We start from the raw sequence: 14,506 nt of genomic DNA on the forward strand, positions 1-14,506 counted from the left end.
TCTGGGTATTTGTTCTGTTGTGTTTATGTTGTGTTATGGTGCGGATGTTCTCCCGAAATGTGTTTGGTGCGGGTTCACAGTGTGGCGCATATTTGTAACAGTGTTAAAGTTGTTTATACGGCCACCCTCAGTGTGACCTGTATGGCTGTTGACCAAGTATGGCTTGCATTCACTTGTGTGTGTAAAAGCCGCATATATTATGTGACTGAGCCGGCACGCTGTTTGTATGGAGGGAAAGCGGACGTGACGACAGGTCGTAGAGGACGTTGAAGGCAGTGGTTCTCAAATGGGGGTACGAGTACCCCTGGGGGTACTTGAAGGTATGCCAAGGGGTACGTGACATTTTTTTAAAAATGTCTGTCAAAAAGAACTGTGAAAAGAAATGCAACAATGCAATATTCAGTGTTCACAGCTAGATTTGTTGTGGACATGTTCCATAAATATTTATGTTAAAGATTTCTTTTTTTGTGAAGAAATGTTTAGAATGAAGTTCATGAATCCAGATGGATCTCTATTACAGTCCCCAAAGAGGGCACTTTAAGTTGATGATTACTTCTATGTGTAGAAATCTTTATTTATAATCGAATCACTTGTTTATTTTTTAACAAGTTTTTAGTTCTTATTTCTTTTTTTCCAAATAGTTCAAGAAAGACCACAACAAATGAGCAATATTTTTGCACTGTTATACAATTTAATACATTAGAAACTGATGACATAGTGCTGTATTTTACTTTTTTATCTATTTTTTTCAACCAAAAATGCTTTGCTCTGATTACGGGGTACTTGAAATAAAAAAAATGTTCACAGGGGGTACATCACTGAAAAAAGGTTGAGAACCACTGCTTTAAGGCACGCCCCCAATAATGTTGTCCGGGTGGAAATCGGGAGAAATTCGGGAGAATGATTGCCCCTGGAGATTTTCAGGAGGGGCACTGAAATTTGGGAGTCCTCCCGGGAAAATCGGGAGGGATGGCAAGTATGAGTATTAACGGTGAATGCGCTCTATGATACCGGAGGGCCAGTTCTAAAGTTAATTTGATATTGCCTCAAAGGCCAAATTAAATTACACGGCGAGCCAGATTTGGCCCGCGGGCCAGAGTTTGACACCCATGATTTATGTGAATGCTCACTTTGGTGCACGACAGTTTTTCCTCAAAACTGAGAAATAAAGTAATATTGATCAAAAACAACTTTAGACCCTTGATCAGGGCCGGCCCGTGGCATAGGCCGTATAGGCAAATGCTAAGGGCGCCGTCCATCAGGGGGCGCCACGCCAGTGCCACAAATGTTGGAGAAAAAAAAAAAAGTTGGTACTATTACTTCTAAATACAAAAAATAATCCCACGTTAATTAAAATGCAAAATAAAGCCTATTTAATAGAAATATTATTTGTTACAATATTACGCAACCCCCCCCCCCCCATCAACCCATCCACCCGCACGATGCGCCCATCCTTTCCCGTATCATGACTCTTAACACATCAAAAAATCAACACAAGATGTCAAAACGGCCAAAACTGTCAGGTACCCAGGGAAGAAAAAAGAGAAAAGAAGAGGAGAAACGAGAAAAAGACAGAGGTAGTAGGTAGGTAACGTTAGCCTACATGAAATTATTTGTCTGTTACAGAATGTGATAGTAACCTGGCTTTTTAGCATTAAGCTAATGTTACATGATTTGGCAATTGCTAATCAATAAATAGCTAGTTCTGTTTTAACGTCGGGTTAATATTGTGGAGGGGGCTAAATTGTTATGGAAAATAATAATGTAACGTTAGGTAATTACAGTACTCCCACTTTACATTCCTCAGGGACATTTGTATTAGATCTTTTAAGCAGGTGTTTTTCTGTTTACATTGTTATTGCCTTCTGGTTAGCTAATGTTTGCCCTGCAGGTAATAGTCACTTTTCCACCCCTTTAATATATTAGGTATAGTTGTAAGCCTAGTTGTTAAAGTGCACATCATTAATGTTAATTAAGCAATATCACATGAGAGGTAATGCTGTTTTTTAATTTGAGCACCGCTGTGATTCGGTTAAAGATAATCATAACATAACATTCTCATATAATATGTTAATTTGCTTTCTTTAAGTAAAAAAAAAGGTCAAAGACAAAGCTATTCGGTTTCTTGTAAGTATATACACTTCACTGCCCTTGATCATACAAAATACTCAACATTTGGCATTGTTTGTTTTATAAAAGACTACAAAAACACTTTTTTAAAAAAAAAATACATGACAGTGAAATAATTACTAAATACATTCCATCTTTCTCCAAAGTGCATATGAAAACCCTCGATGTATCTCCAGTCAACAGGAGGCGTGTCAACACTTTGACTGACAGGCATGGAGCTCCTCTCTTATCGTCATAAAATGGCACATTTCCTCTTCCTTTTATAGTTTCTGTGTTTGCGACGGGACGCCAGAGCCATTTTGGCGGCCTCCCTGAAGACGTCTTCCACGTTCTCCTGGTACTTAGCCGAGCACTCCAGGTAGAGCTCGGCGTTCATCCCCTGTTGGGTGGCCAGGCCCTGCGACCCAAAAGAAACGTGATAAGATTAAGCAAGGAGGGGTGGAGATAAGCCTGATGGAGTGAAAGCGGCTTTGACGCTAGCCTGCTTCTTCCTCCTCCTCCTCCTCCTCCTCGTGTACTTGTTTAAGAACAAGGGAAGGACGTCTTACCTGTGTGTAAGTGATAGGAGCTTGATTAATGGCTTTGAGCCTTCTGATGCACTCTTTATCCTTCCTGAGGTCAGTCTTGCAGCCGATAAGGATGACTGGAATGTTGGGACAGAAGTGCTTCACCTCTGGGATCCACTGGGTTAAAAAAAATTGAGCATTTCAATAAAAGACTGCAAAGATATTTAATGTTTGAACTGAGAAACTTCTTTTTTTTTGTGCAAATAATCAGTAACTTAGAATTTAATGGCAGCAACACATGGCAAAAAAAGTTGTCAAAGGGGCATTTTTACCACTGTGTTACATGGCCTTTCCTTTTAACAACACTCAGTAATCAATTGGGAACTGAGGAGACCAATTTTTGAAGCTTTTCAGGTGGAATTCTTTCCCATTCTTGCTTGATGTACAGCTTAAGTTGTTCAACAGTCCGGGGGTCTCCATTGTGGTATTTTAGGCTTCATAATGCGCCACACATTTTCAATGGGAGACAGGTCTGGACTACAGGCAGGCCAGTCTAGTACCCGCACTCTTTTACTATGAAGCCACGCTGTTGTAACACGTGGCTTGGCATTGTCTTGCTGAAATAAGCAGGGGCGTCCATGATAACGTTGCAACGTACACTACCGTTCAAAAGTTTGGGGTCACATTGAAATGTCCTTATTTTTGAAGGAAAAGCACTGTACTTTTCAATGAAGATAACTTTAAACTAGTCTTAACTTGAAAGAAATACACTCTATACATTGCTAATGTGGTAAATGACTATCACTCCAGTGTTCTAATTGTACAATGTGTTTGCTCATTGGCTCAGAAGGCTAATTGATGTTTACAAAACCCTTGTGCAATCATGTTCACACATCTGAAAACAGTTTAGCTCGTTACAGAAGCTACAAAACGGACCTTCCTTTGAGCAGATTGAGTTTTTGGAGCATCACATTTGTGGGGTCAATTAAACGCTCAAAATGGCCAGAAAAAGAGAACTTTCATCTGAAACTCGACAGTCTATTCTTGTTCTTAGAAATGAAGGCTATTCCACAAAATTGTTTGGGTGACCCCAAACTTTTGAACGGTAGTGTATGTTGCTCCAAAACCTTTCAGCATTAATGGTGCCTTCACAGATGTGTACGTTACCCATGCCTTGGGTACTAATACCCCCCACCCCCTCCCCATACCATTACAGATGCTGGCTTTTCAACTTTACAAATACATTTAAATACATTTGTTTTGTTGTGCAGTTGAATCAAAAATGAACGAGCAAAGTCAGAGTTTCCCTATTGGAATTAAATAATGGAAATAGAATTGAATCTGTTCCAGGGTCAAGCTGTCACCATCATAAAATGCACTTTTACGGACTACTTGTCACACTAATGCAGTCCTTCTCAAATAGTGGGGTGAGCCCCCGTTCCCCGAGGAATGAGGCGATGCCAGACCCCGGGGAATATGCTTCCGAAAGCTGTGGACTGCAGAATTTGCTCATTGCAGCAGTTAATCGTGACAACCTAATTTCGGAAAAAAAATTAAGTGTTTTATTTATTTTTGTTTTGTAGGTTAAAGTGTTTTTTAAAATATATTGTGCTCCTGAGTCAATGTTGCTGATCATTTTGAATGTATTGTTATTTACTTGGTTTATGTGATTTTATTTTTTCACTATCAAAAGGTTCCAGAGCAGACCTGAGCAGATTAAGGCCCGGGGGCCACATACGTCATGGGTCAGTCTACCCCAGGGCAGCTGTGGCTACGAAAGTAGCTTACCACCACCAGGTGTGAATGAATGATGGGTTTTTAACATGTAAAGTGACTTTGGGTACTTAGAAAAGCGCTATATAAATCCCAGGTATTATTATTATTATTATTATTATTATTATACGGCCCTTTAAAGCTTTTCAATCTGGCCCTCCGGACATTCCCAAATCATTTTTTTTTTTAGATCTTTAAGATGGAAAGTGTAGCTGCCATTATGATGTGCAGTGATGTTTTCTAATGACCGTAAGTCTTCAACTATACAAAGTATTTCAATGGTTGGAATCTGCGCTTTTGCATGATATTCTAGTTACTATGGTCATGTAATTAGTTACTATGGTAATCTAAGTCACAGCAGGCACCAAGCAGTGTGGGTGGAGGAGCGTTTCCACAGAGTGTTTCCAGAGTGTCAGCCTAAAATGCGGGTGTCAGGGACAGACGCGGAAGGAGATTTTCACAACAAAGTTTTAAAGCTTAGTGATATATCAGATATATCAGATTGTAGGTGGGTTTTTTTTACCCTTCACGTTCATATTTCGCTGTTTTGTTGCATTTCGCTTGATTGTAAAATATATCGATCAAGAGGGGACGTGACGTTCATATGTTGTCAATATTCAGTGTTTTATCGTTCATAGTTAATATTGTAAATCCCACATTCTTTATTTTCATGTACAAACCCCGTTTCCATATGAGTTGGGAAATTGTGTTAGATGTAAATATAAACGGAATACAATGATTTGCAAATCCTTTTCAACCCATATTCAATTGAATATGCTACAAAGACAACATATTTGATGTTCAAACTGATGAACTTTTTTTTTTTGCAAATCATCAACTTTAGAATTTGATGGCAGCAACACGTGACAAAAAAGTTGGGAAAGGTGGCAATAAATACTGATAAAGTTGAGGAATGCTCATCAAACACTTATTTGGAACATCCCACAGGTGAACAGGCAAATTGGGAACAGGTGGGTGCCATGATTGGATATAAAAGTACATTCCATGAAATGCTCAGTCAGTCATTCACAAACAAGGATGGGGCGAGGGTCACCACTTTGGCAACAAATGCGTGAGCAAATTGTTGAACAGTTTAAGAAAACCTTTCTCAACCAGCTATTGCAAGGAATTTAGGGATTTCACCATCTACGCTCCGTAATATCATCAAAGGGTTCAGAGAATCTGGAGAAATCACTGCACGTAAGCAGCTAAGCCCGTGACCTTCCATCCCTCAGGCTGTACTGCATCAACAAGCGACATCAGTGTGTAAAGGATATCACCACATGGGCTCAGGAACACTTCAGAAACCCACTGTCAGTAACTACAGTAGGTCACTACATCTGTAAGTGCAAGTTAAAACTCTCCTATGCAAGGCGAAAACCGTTTATCAACAACACCCAGAAACGCCGTCGGCTTTGCTGGGCCTGAGCTCATCTAAGATGGACTGATACAAAGTGGAAAAGTGTTCTGTGGTCTGACGAGTCCACATTTCAAATTGTTTTTGGAAACTGTAGACGTCGTGTCCTCCGGACCAAAGAGGAAAAGAACCATCCGGATTGTTATAGGCGCAAAGTGTAAAAGCCAGCATGTGTGATGGTATGGGGGTGTATTAGTGCCCAAGGCATGGGTAACTTACACATCTGTGAAGGCACCATTAATGCTGAACGGTACATACAGGTTTTGGAGCAACATATGTTGCCATCCAAGCAATGTTACCATGGACGCCCCTGCTTATTTCAGCAAGACAATGCCAAGCCACGTGTTACAGCAACGTGGCTTCATAGTAAAAGAGTGCGGGTACTAGACCGGCCTGCCTGTAGTCCAGACCTGTCTCCCGTTGAAAATGTGTGGCGCATTATGAAGCCTAAAATACCACAAGGGAGACCCCCGGACTGTTGAACAACTTAAGCTGTACATCAAGCAAGAATGGGAAAGAATTCTACCTGAGAAGCTTCAAAAATGTGTCTCCTCAGTTCCCAAACGTTTACTGAGTGTTGTTAAAAGGAAAGGCCATGTAACACAGTGGTGAACATGCCCTTTCCCAACTACTTTGGCACGTGTTGCAGCCATGAAATTCTAAGTTAATTATTATTTGCAAAAAAAAAAAAAAAGTTTATGAGTTTGAACATCAAATATGTTGTCTTTGTAGTGCATTCTACTGAATATGGCTTGAAAAGGATTTGCAAATCATTGTATTCCGTTTATATTTACATCTAACACAATATCCCAACTCATATGGAAACGGGGTTTGTAGAATAGCTTTAGTATATGGCATGTACTTTAATTAGACATGTGAACTTAAATAGTACCAGTACTGTAATTGGGACAGGAATATACAGTGTGTAACAAAATCTCTCGTATTGCGTTTCAACAAGAAGGCCTGAGAGCAAGTAACTGACCAATATTGTTCTCTCGTGTTCTCTGCACGAGGTCAGAGTCCACACAAAAAGCAAAGATCCATTAGTTAATCATAAATGAGAGAAGGCAAGACGAAAGCCGGAAATTCCAGTTTAAAAAAAAAAAAAATTGTATTGGCATTCTTAAGTTTGTGATCTTTTTTGTACCTTTATGGTGACATTGTCAAAACTGGTCGGGTTGGTCACATCAAAGCAGACTAAAATCAAATGAGCTTCCTGGTAGGAGAGCGGCCGCAGCCTGTCGTAGTCCGCCTGTCCTGTAAGACAAACAGGAGAGTTGATTAGAAGTATGCAAGGATTGTAAACAACAGTGGGTGTTAGCCCTGATAGAGGTGATTCATGGAGATATATTGTGTTGCATTGTGTTACAAAGCAAGCAAACCACATCCTGGGTCCTAACTTCCTTTTTTAAGTTGATGCAAGACATGGCTGCAATGTATACCTAAACAGACAAGCCACCAACTTCTGGTGACGGAAATTCCATTTGTCGCGCATCAAAATGTGCATCATTACAAAGACAGTTATTTTCACATAAATAATGATGCCCACTTGCAAACATGTGACATAACATCCCTATAAAGTGCACCATAGAAAACAGGAGTTCCACAAAGGACAGGTAGTCCTTCAGGTATGTGCAGGTATGGAACATCCCGTGGGAAAAAAAACCCACAATGTACTCATTCAGGTTTCACTGAAAGTGTGCACTGCAAAAACTGAAACCTAAGTAAGGTGAAATATCTCAAATAAGGGTGATATTTGCTTATTTTCTGTCTGATAAGATCATTCTTCTAACTAAGCAGATTTTATGTTAGAGTGTTTTACTTGTTTTAAGTGTTTTGGTCCTAAATGATCTCAGTAAGATATGACAGCTTGTTGCTGAGATTTTATGACCTATATTGAGTAAAACATGCTTGAAACTAGAATATCAAGTGTTGCAAAGCTGTGTCATCAACACTCACAAGTATAAAACTACTTTTTTAAAGTAATCATTTCTTATTTCAAGCATGAAAAAAAAATCATGATTTTGACACAATTGTGTCTCATAATTAAAACAGATGACAGCCAAATGGACTTTGCGGTTTTATTTTCAATGAAACAATAGAAAATACGTACTCATGTAGTAGTACAGTTGTTATTAGTGAGAATATACTTATTTTAAGGTATTTTTGGGTTCATTGAGGTTAGCTAATTTGACTTGTTTTGGAAAGTCTTGACAAGCCAAATTTTCTTGTTCTATTGGCAGATAATTTTGCTTAGTTCAAGTAAAATACCCATAATTTTTGTTTTGTTTTTTCTTGTTTTTAAACACTGACTTTTTGCAGTGTGAAAAAAACGGTATGACAGCATAATTTAAATTTTCCTGAAGGAATCAATAAAGTACTATCTATCTATCTATCTAATTCGGCACACGCTAAAAGTGAGTTTAACGTTCAAAATCAGCCAATTTGGCTCGGGTCGGCGGCTTTCGTGCCAGTTGTAAATTGCAGTAAAAATGACAACTTTCCAAATGTAATTTGTCATGTCGGGCGTGAGAAAATGAGCTTTTCTTACGTCATTCACGACAGTGGTTCCTCTGTTTGGTGACACTTTGTTGGTGTTTTTCCTGACGATTTTTGCCCAATTGAATTCAGAGGTTTCAGTTTATCTCAGTATGTGCTACTGGTGTATTTGTACCAATTTATGTCAACTTTAACGCTCCAAATATCGGCCGATATATGCGTTAAAATGTAATATCGGAAATTATCGGTATCGTTTTTTTTATTATCGGTATTGTTTTTTTTTTTTAAAATTAAATCAACATAAAAAACACAAGATACACTTACAATTAGTGCACCAACCCAAAAAACCTCCTTCCCCCATTTATACTCATTCACACAAAGGGGTTGTTTCTTTCTGTTATTAATATTCTGCTTCCTACATTATATATCAATATATATCAATACAGTCTGCAAGGGATACAGTCCGTAAGCACACATGATTGTGCGTGCTGCTTCTCCACTAATAGTACTAACCTTTAACAGTTAATTTTACTAATTTTCATTCGTTACTAGTTTCTACGTAACTGTTTTTATATTGTTGTACTTTCTTTTTTATTCAAGAAAATGTTTTTAATTTATCTTATTTTACAATTTTTTTTAAAAAGTACCTTATCTTCACCATACCTGGTTGTCCAAATTAGGCATAATAATGTGTTAATTCCACGACTGCATATATCGGTTGATATCGGTATCGGTAATTAAAGAGTTGGACAATATCGGAATATCGGCAAAAAGCCATTATCGGACATCCCTAATAAAAAGTATTTGTGTAACAACTGGACATTAACTGATATTTTCAAGCACTGAATATACTTTTTTTTTTCAACAGCTATGGATATATGTACACTGCAAAAAGTCAGTGTTCAAAAACAAGAAAAATATATATAAAAATGAGGGGTATTTTATTTGAACTAAGCAAAATTATCTGCCAATAGAACAAGAAAATTCGGCTTGTTAAGACTTTCCAAAACAAGTAAAATTAGCTAACCTCAATGAACCCAAAAAATACCTTAAAATAAGTATAAAGTGCACTTTTCTTGGTAGAAAAAAAAAGAGACCTTTTTGCTCAAAATGTTGAAAAATATTCTTAAATTAAGTAAATGCTAGTAAGAAATTATATTTTATACTTCTGAGTGTTAATGACACAGCTTTGCATTAGTTGATATTCTAGTTTCAAGCATGTTTTACTCAATATACACTACCGTTCAAAAGTTTGGGGTCACATTGAAATGTCCTTATTTTTTAAGGAAAAGCACTGTACTTTTCAATGAAGATAACTTTAAACTAGTCTTAACTTTAAAGAAATACACTCTATACATTGCTAATGTGGTAAATGACTATTCTAGCTGCAAATGTCTGGTTTTTGGTGCAATATCTACATAGGCGTATAGAGGCCCATTTCCAGCAACTATCACTCCAGTGTTCTAATGGTACAATGTGTTTGCTCATTGGCTCAGAAGGCTAATTGATGATTAGAAAACCCTTGTGCAATCATGTTCACACATCTGAAAACAGTTTAGCTCGTTACGGAAGCTACAAAACTGACCTTCCTTTGAGCAGATTGAGTTTCTGGAGCATCACATTTGTGGGGTCAATTAAAAACGCTCAAAATGGCCAGAAAAAGAGAACTTTCATCTGAAACTCGACAGTCTATTCTTGTTCTTAGAAATGAAGGCTATTCCACAAAATTGTTTGGGTGACCCCAAACTTTTGAACGGTAGTGTAGGTCATAAAATCTCAGCTACAAGCTGTAATATCTTACTGAGATCATTTAGGACCAAAACCCTTAAAACCAGTAAAACACTCTTAATATAAAATCTGCTTAGTGAGAAGAATTATCTTATCAGACAGAAAATAAGCAAATATCACCCTTATTTGAGATATTTAATCTTACTTAGATTGCAGTTTTTGCAGTGTATTAGTCACAAATTGTAATCCGACTTTAAAATAAATGGAATTGATCATTATATGCAACGTTTTCGATGACGTTCACCACTTCTCTGATTCGCACAGATGCTTGACTGCTTAATTTTGGTATTTAATACACAAAATGTCCAACATGGGCTTTACCTGCTGTGTCATACAGGTTGACCTTTACTTCTTTCCCTCCAAGAACCACAGAGGTGGAGTATTTTTCAAACACAGTCGGGGCGTATTTCTGTGTTAAGACACAAAAGGACAGAGAGATGTTATCAATCAGACGGGTTATTTTGCGCTGAATAACCAGACTTCAGCCAAAATGATTAGGTGACATTGTTAGAAGTGATCTTCACCTTACCTCTGGGAAATAATCTTTAGCGTACACCATCAAGAGCGATGTTTTCCCACAGCCTCCATCGCCCACAATGACAATTTTCAGTTTGTCTCCATCCTGGGTAGTGCCACTACCGGCGTCTTTCTGTGTCATCTTGCTTCCAAACAACTTAAACGTCACTCCATCCACAGTTCAATGGTATAGGAAGTCTGATCAGTTTGGGAGCTCGGTGATGATGAAGCCTCATCTTTTTAGCATTCTCTCAGTGTGTTTACCACTTCCTGTTCCTGTCACACTGAAAGCGGGACGCTGTCACATCTCTTCTTTGCTCTATGCTTGTGTTTAGCATGTCTGGATATGAATAGCACTCCCTGCTGCACCCACTTCCTTTATTTTGCGTGTCATTGAATGGGTGGCAACTTCAATGTGCAGTACTGCCTCCGTTTGTTTGTGCTAGAAATCGCACGTTAAAGGCAGAATGCCAGCTCTTAGACGTTTCCCCAAATTTGCAACAATATAAAATAAACCTGCAACCATTCATTCGGGAAACACTGTAATAATAGCAATGCAAGCTCAAGTTTCACTGGTAAAAAACCCAACAATTTAGAGGACGTGTAAGTGCCATAAAGGCTTGTGCATTGTTAAGTGAGTCATTCAACATATCTTATATTAGTACCACATATAATTAAAACCATTCTGACAAAAAGGAACACTGAAACTATATTTAACATGTCATTACATACATATTCAAAATACATTTGATTTGAGTTTTTAGTACAAACTAAAGTGGATGACAAAATTGACTCAATTGTAGCTATGATTATGGTAAAAGCAGAGTACTGTATGCAAACCTGCTATGATTAGCGATGTGCTTAAACCCCTCACTGGTATCTCCAACACAAATAAGACAAAAGTGTCTTCATCTGGACATTGTGATCATGATAGTATACAAACAAAAGTATGAAGTTTTTTTGTTTGTTTTAGTTGTCTTTTTAGCGCAAGCTGCCTCTTTAAAGAAAAACACAAAAACCAGTCATTCCTTTTGCTTATTTATGCTTTATTGAATGTTTATTTCAAACATGCATACAGTTAAATCACATGTATTCATTTCTCTTTACATGTTCGAAAAGGAGTAGGAAGAATCAACGCATATTTAATCCTACCCTTTTTCCAATTCATAGCATGACGTGTTTACTTTCTGTTCTCATGTTGTAACACAATTTGAATCAATGAGTTATAAATGCAACAGTTATCTTAGATAATAGTTAAGTTATATACATATTTATTTGGGGTGCTTACAGGATTTAGTGAAATAATTGCGTTGACACTGAGGTACTAACAAGTAAACTAATATGAAGGTAGGTGCCAAAATAAATGTATTCTAATTACACCAAATAGGCTGTTAGGTAAAAGGGACATTTGACACTGATTAACACTTTCCACACATACAAACAAAAGAGGGAAGGTATTTTTTTTTTGGTAGTTGTGCTTAAATTATTTTTGGCAAGCTGTCTCTTTAAGAGAAACACACAAAACCAGTCATTCCTTTTGCTTATTTATGCTTTATTGAATGTTTATTTCAAACATGCATACAGTTAAATCACATGTATTCATTTCTCTTTACATGTTCGAAAAGGAGTAGGAAGAATCAACGCATATTTAATCCTACCCTTTTTCCAATTCATAGCATGACGTGTTTACTTTCTGTTCTCATGTTGTAACACAATTTAAATCAATGAGTTATAAATGCAACAGTTATCTTAGATAATAGTTAAGTTATATACATATTTATTTGGGGTGCTTACAGGATTTAGTGAAATAATTGCGTTAACACTGAGGTACTAACAAGTAAACTAATATGAAGGTAGGTGCCAAAATGAATGTATTCTAATTACACCAAATAGGCTGTTAGGTAAAAGTGACATTTGACACTGATTAACACTTTCCACACATACAAACAAAAGAGGGAAGGTATTTTTTTTTTGGTAGTTGTGCTTAAATTATTTTTGGCAAGCTGTCTCTTTAAGAGAAACACACAAAACCGGTAATTCCTTTTGCACATTTATGCTTTATTGAATGTTTATTTCAAACATGCATACAGTTAAATCACATGTATTTATTTCTCTTTACATGTTCAAAAAGGAGTAGGAAGAATCAAAGCTTATTTAATCCTACCTTTTTTCCAATTCATAGCATGACGTGTTTACTTTCTGTTCTCATGTTGTAACACAATTTAAATCAATGAGTTATAAATGCAACAGTTATCTTAGATAATAGTTAAGTTATATACATATTTATTTGGGGTGCTTACAGGATTTAGTGAAATAATTGCGTTAACACTGAGGTACTAACAAGTAAACTAATATGAAGGTAGGTGCCAAAATAAATGTACTGTAATTACACCAAATAGGCTGTTAGGTAAAAGGGACATTTGACACTGATTAACACTTTCCACACATAAAAAAAAAGTGGGAAGGTATTTTTTTTTGGTAGTTGTGCTTAAATTATTTTTGGCAAGCTGTCTCTTTAAGAGAAACACACAAAACCAGTCATTCCTTTTGCTTATTTATGCTTTATTGAATGTTTATTTCAAACATGCATACAGTTAAATCTCATGTATTCATTTCTCCTTACATGTTCGAAAAGGAGTAGGAAGAATCAACGCTTATTTAATCCTACCTTTTTTCCAATTCATAGCAAGTACCAAGACATGTGTTTACTTTCTGTTCTCATTTTGTAACACAATTTAAATCAAGGAGTTAAAAATGCAACAGTTATCTTAAATAGTTAAGTTATAATATATATTTATTTGGGGTTTAACATGATTTAGTCAAATAATGGCATTAACAGTGAGGTACTAACAAGTAAACTAATATGAAGGTAGGTGCCAAAATAAATGTATTCTAATTACACCAAGTAGGCTGTTAGGTAAAAGGGACATTTGACACTGATTAACACTTTCCACACATACAAACAAAAGAGGGAAGGTATTTTTTTTTTGGTAGTTGTGCTTAAATTATTTTTGGCAAGCTGTCTCTTTAAGAGAAACACACAAAACCAGTCATTCCTTTTGCTTATTTATGCTTTATTGAATGTTTATTTCAAACATGCATACAGTTAAATCACATGTATTCATTTCTCTTTACATGTTCGAAAAGGAGTAGGAAGAATCAACGCATATTTAATCCTACCCTTTTTCCAATTCATAGCATGACGTGTTTACTTTCTGTTCTCATGTTGTAACACAATTTAAATCAATGAGTTATAAATGCAACAGTTATCTTAGATAATAGTTAAGTTATATACATATTTATTTGGGGTGCTTACAGGATTTAGTGAAATAATTGCGTTAACACTGAGGTACTAACAAGTAAACTAATATGAAGGTAGGTGCCAAAATGAATGTATTCTAATTACACCAAATAGGCTGTTAGGTAAAAGTGACATTTGACACTGATTAACACTTTCCACACATACAAACAAAAGAGGGAAGGTATTTTTTTTTTGGTAGTTGTGCTTAAATTATTTTTGGCAAGCTGTCTCTTTAAGAGAAACACACAAAACCGGTAATTCCTTTTGCACATTTATGCTTTATTGAATGTTTATTTCAAACATGCATACAGTTAAATCACATGTATTTATTTCTCTTTACATGTTCAAAAAGGAGTAGGAAGAATCAAAGCTTATTTAATCCTACCTTTTTTCCAATTCATAGCATGACGTGTTTACTTTCTGTTCTCATGTTGTAACACAATTTAAATCAATGAGTTATAAATGCAACAGTTATCTTAGATAATAGTTAAGTTATATACATATTTATTTGGGGTGCTTACAGGATTTAGTGAAATAATTGCGTTAACACTGAGGTACTAACAAGTAAACTAATAT

At 36.5% G+C, this 14,506-nt stretch overlaps 2 protein-coding genes across 2 annotated transcripts in view; one reads left to right on the forward strand and one right to left on the reverse strand.

Annotated features, from left to right (window-relative positions):
* LOC133639031 (transmembrane protein 120B-like) overlaps nt 1-14,506 on the forward strand; it is a 44,405-nt gene that overhangs the window by 25,232 nt on the left and 4,667 nt on the right. The gene's annotated exons all lie outside the window — the stretch shown is intronic.
* LOC133639032 (rho-related GTP-binding protein RhoF-like) lies at nt 1,572-12,265 on the reverse strand. Its single transcript, XM_062032095.1, has 5 exons — nt 10,643-12,265; nt 10,435-10,522; nt 6,974-7,083; nt 2,679-2,813; nt 1,572-2,527 (listed from the first exon to the last, which is right to left on the reverse strand). The coding sequence occupies exons 1-5, from the start codon at nt 10,769-10,771 to the stop codon at nt 2,363-2,365; spliced, it is 627 nt and encodes a 208-aa protein (XP_061888079.1). The 5' UTR covers nt 10,772-12,265; the 3' UTR covers nt 1,572-2,362.

This window comes from Entelurus aequoreus, linkage group LG21 (genome assembly GCF_033978785.1).
Source record: "Entelurus aequoreus isolate RoL-2023_Sb linkage group LG21, RoL_Eaeq_v1.1, whole genome shotgun sequence".
Classification (NCBI taxonomy): Eukaryota; Metazoa; Chordata; class Actinopteri; order Syngnathiformes; family Syngnathidae; genus Entelurus; species Entelurus aequoreus.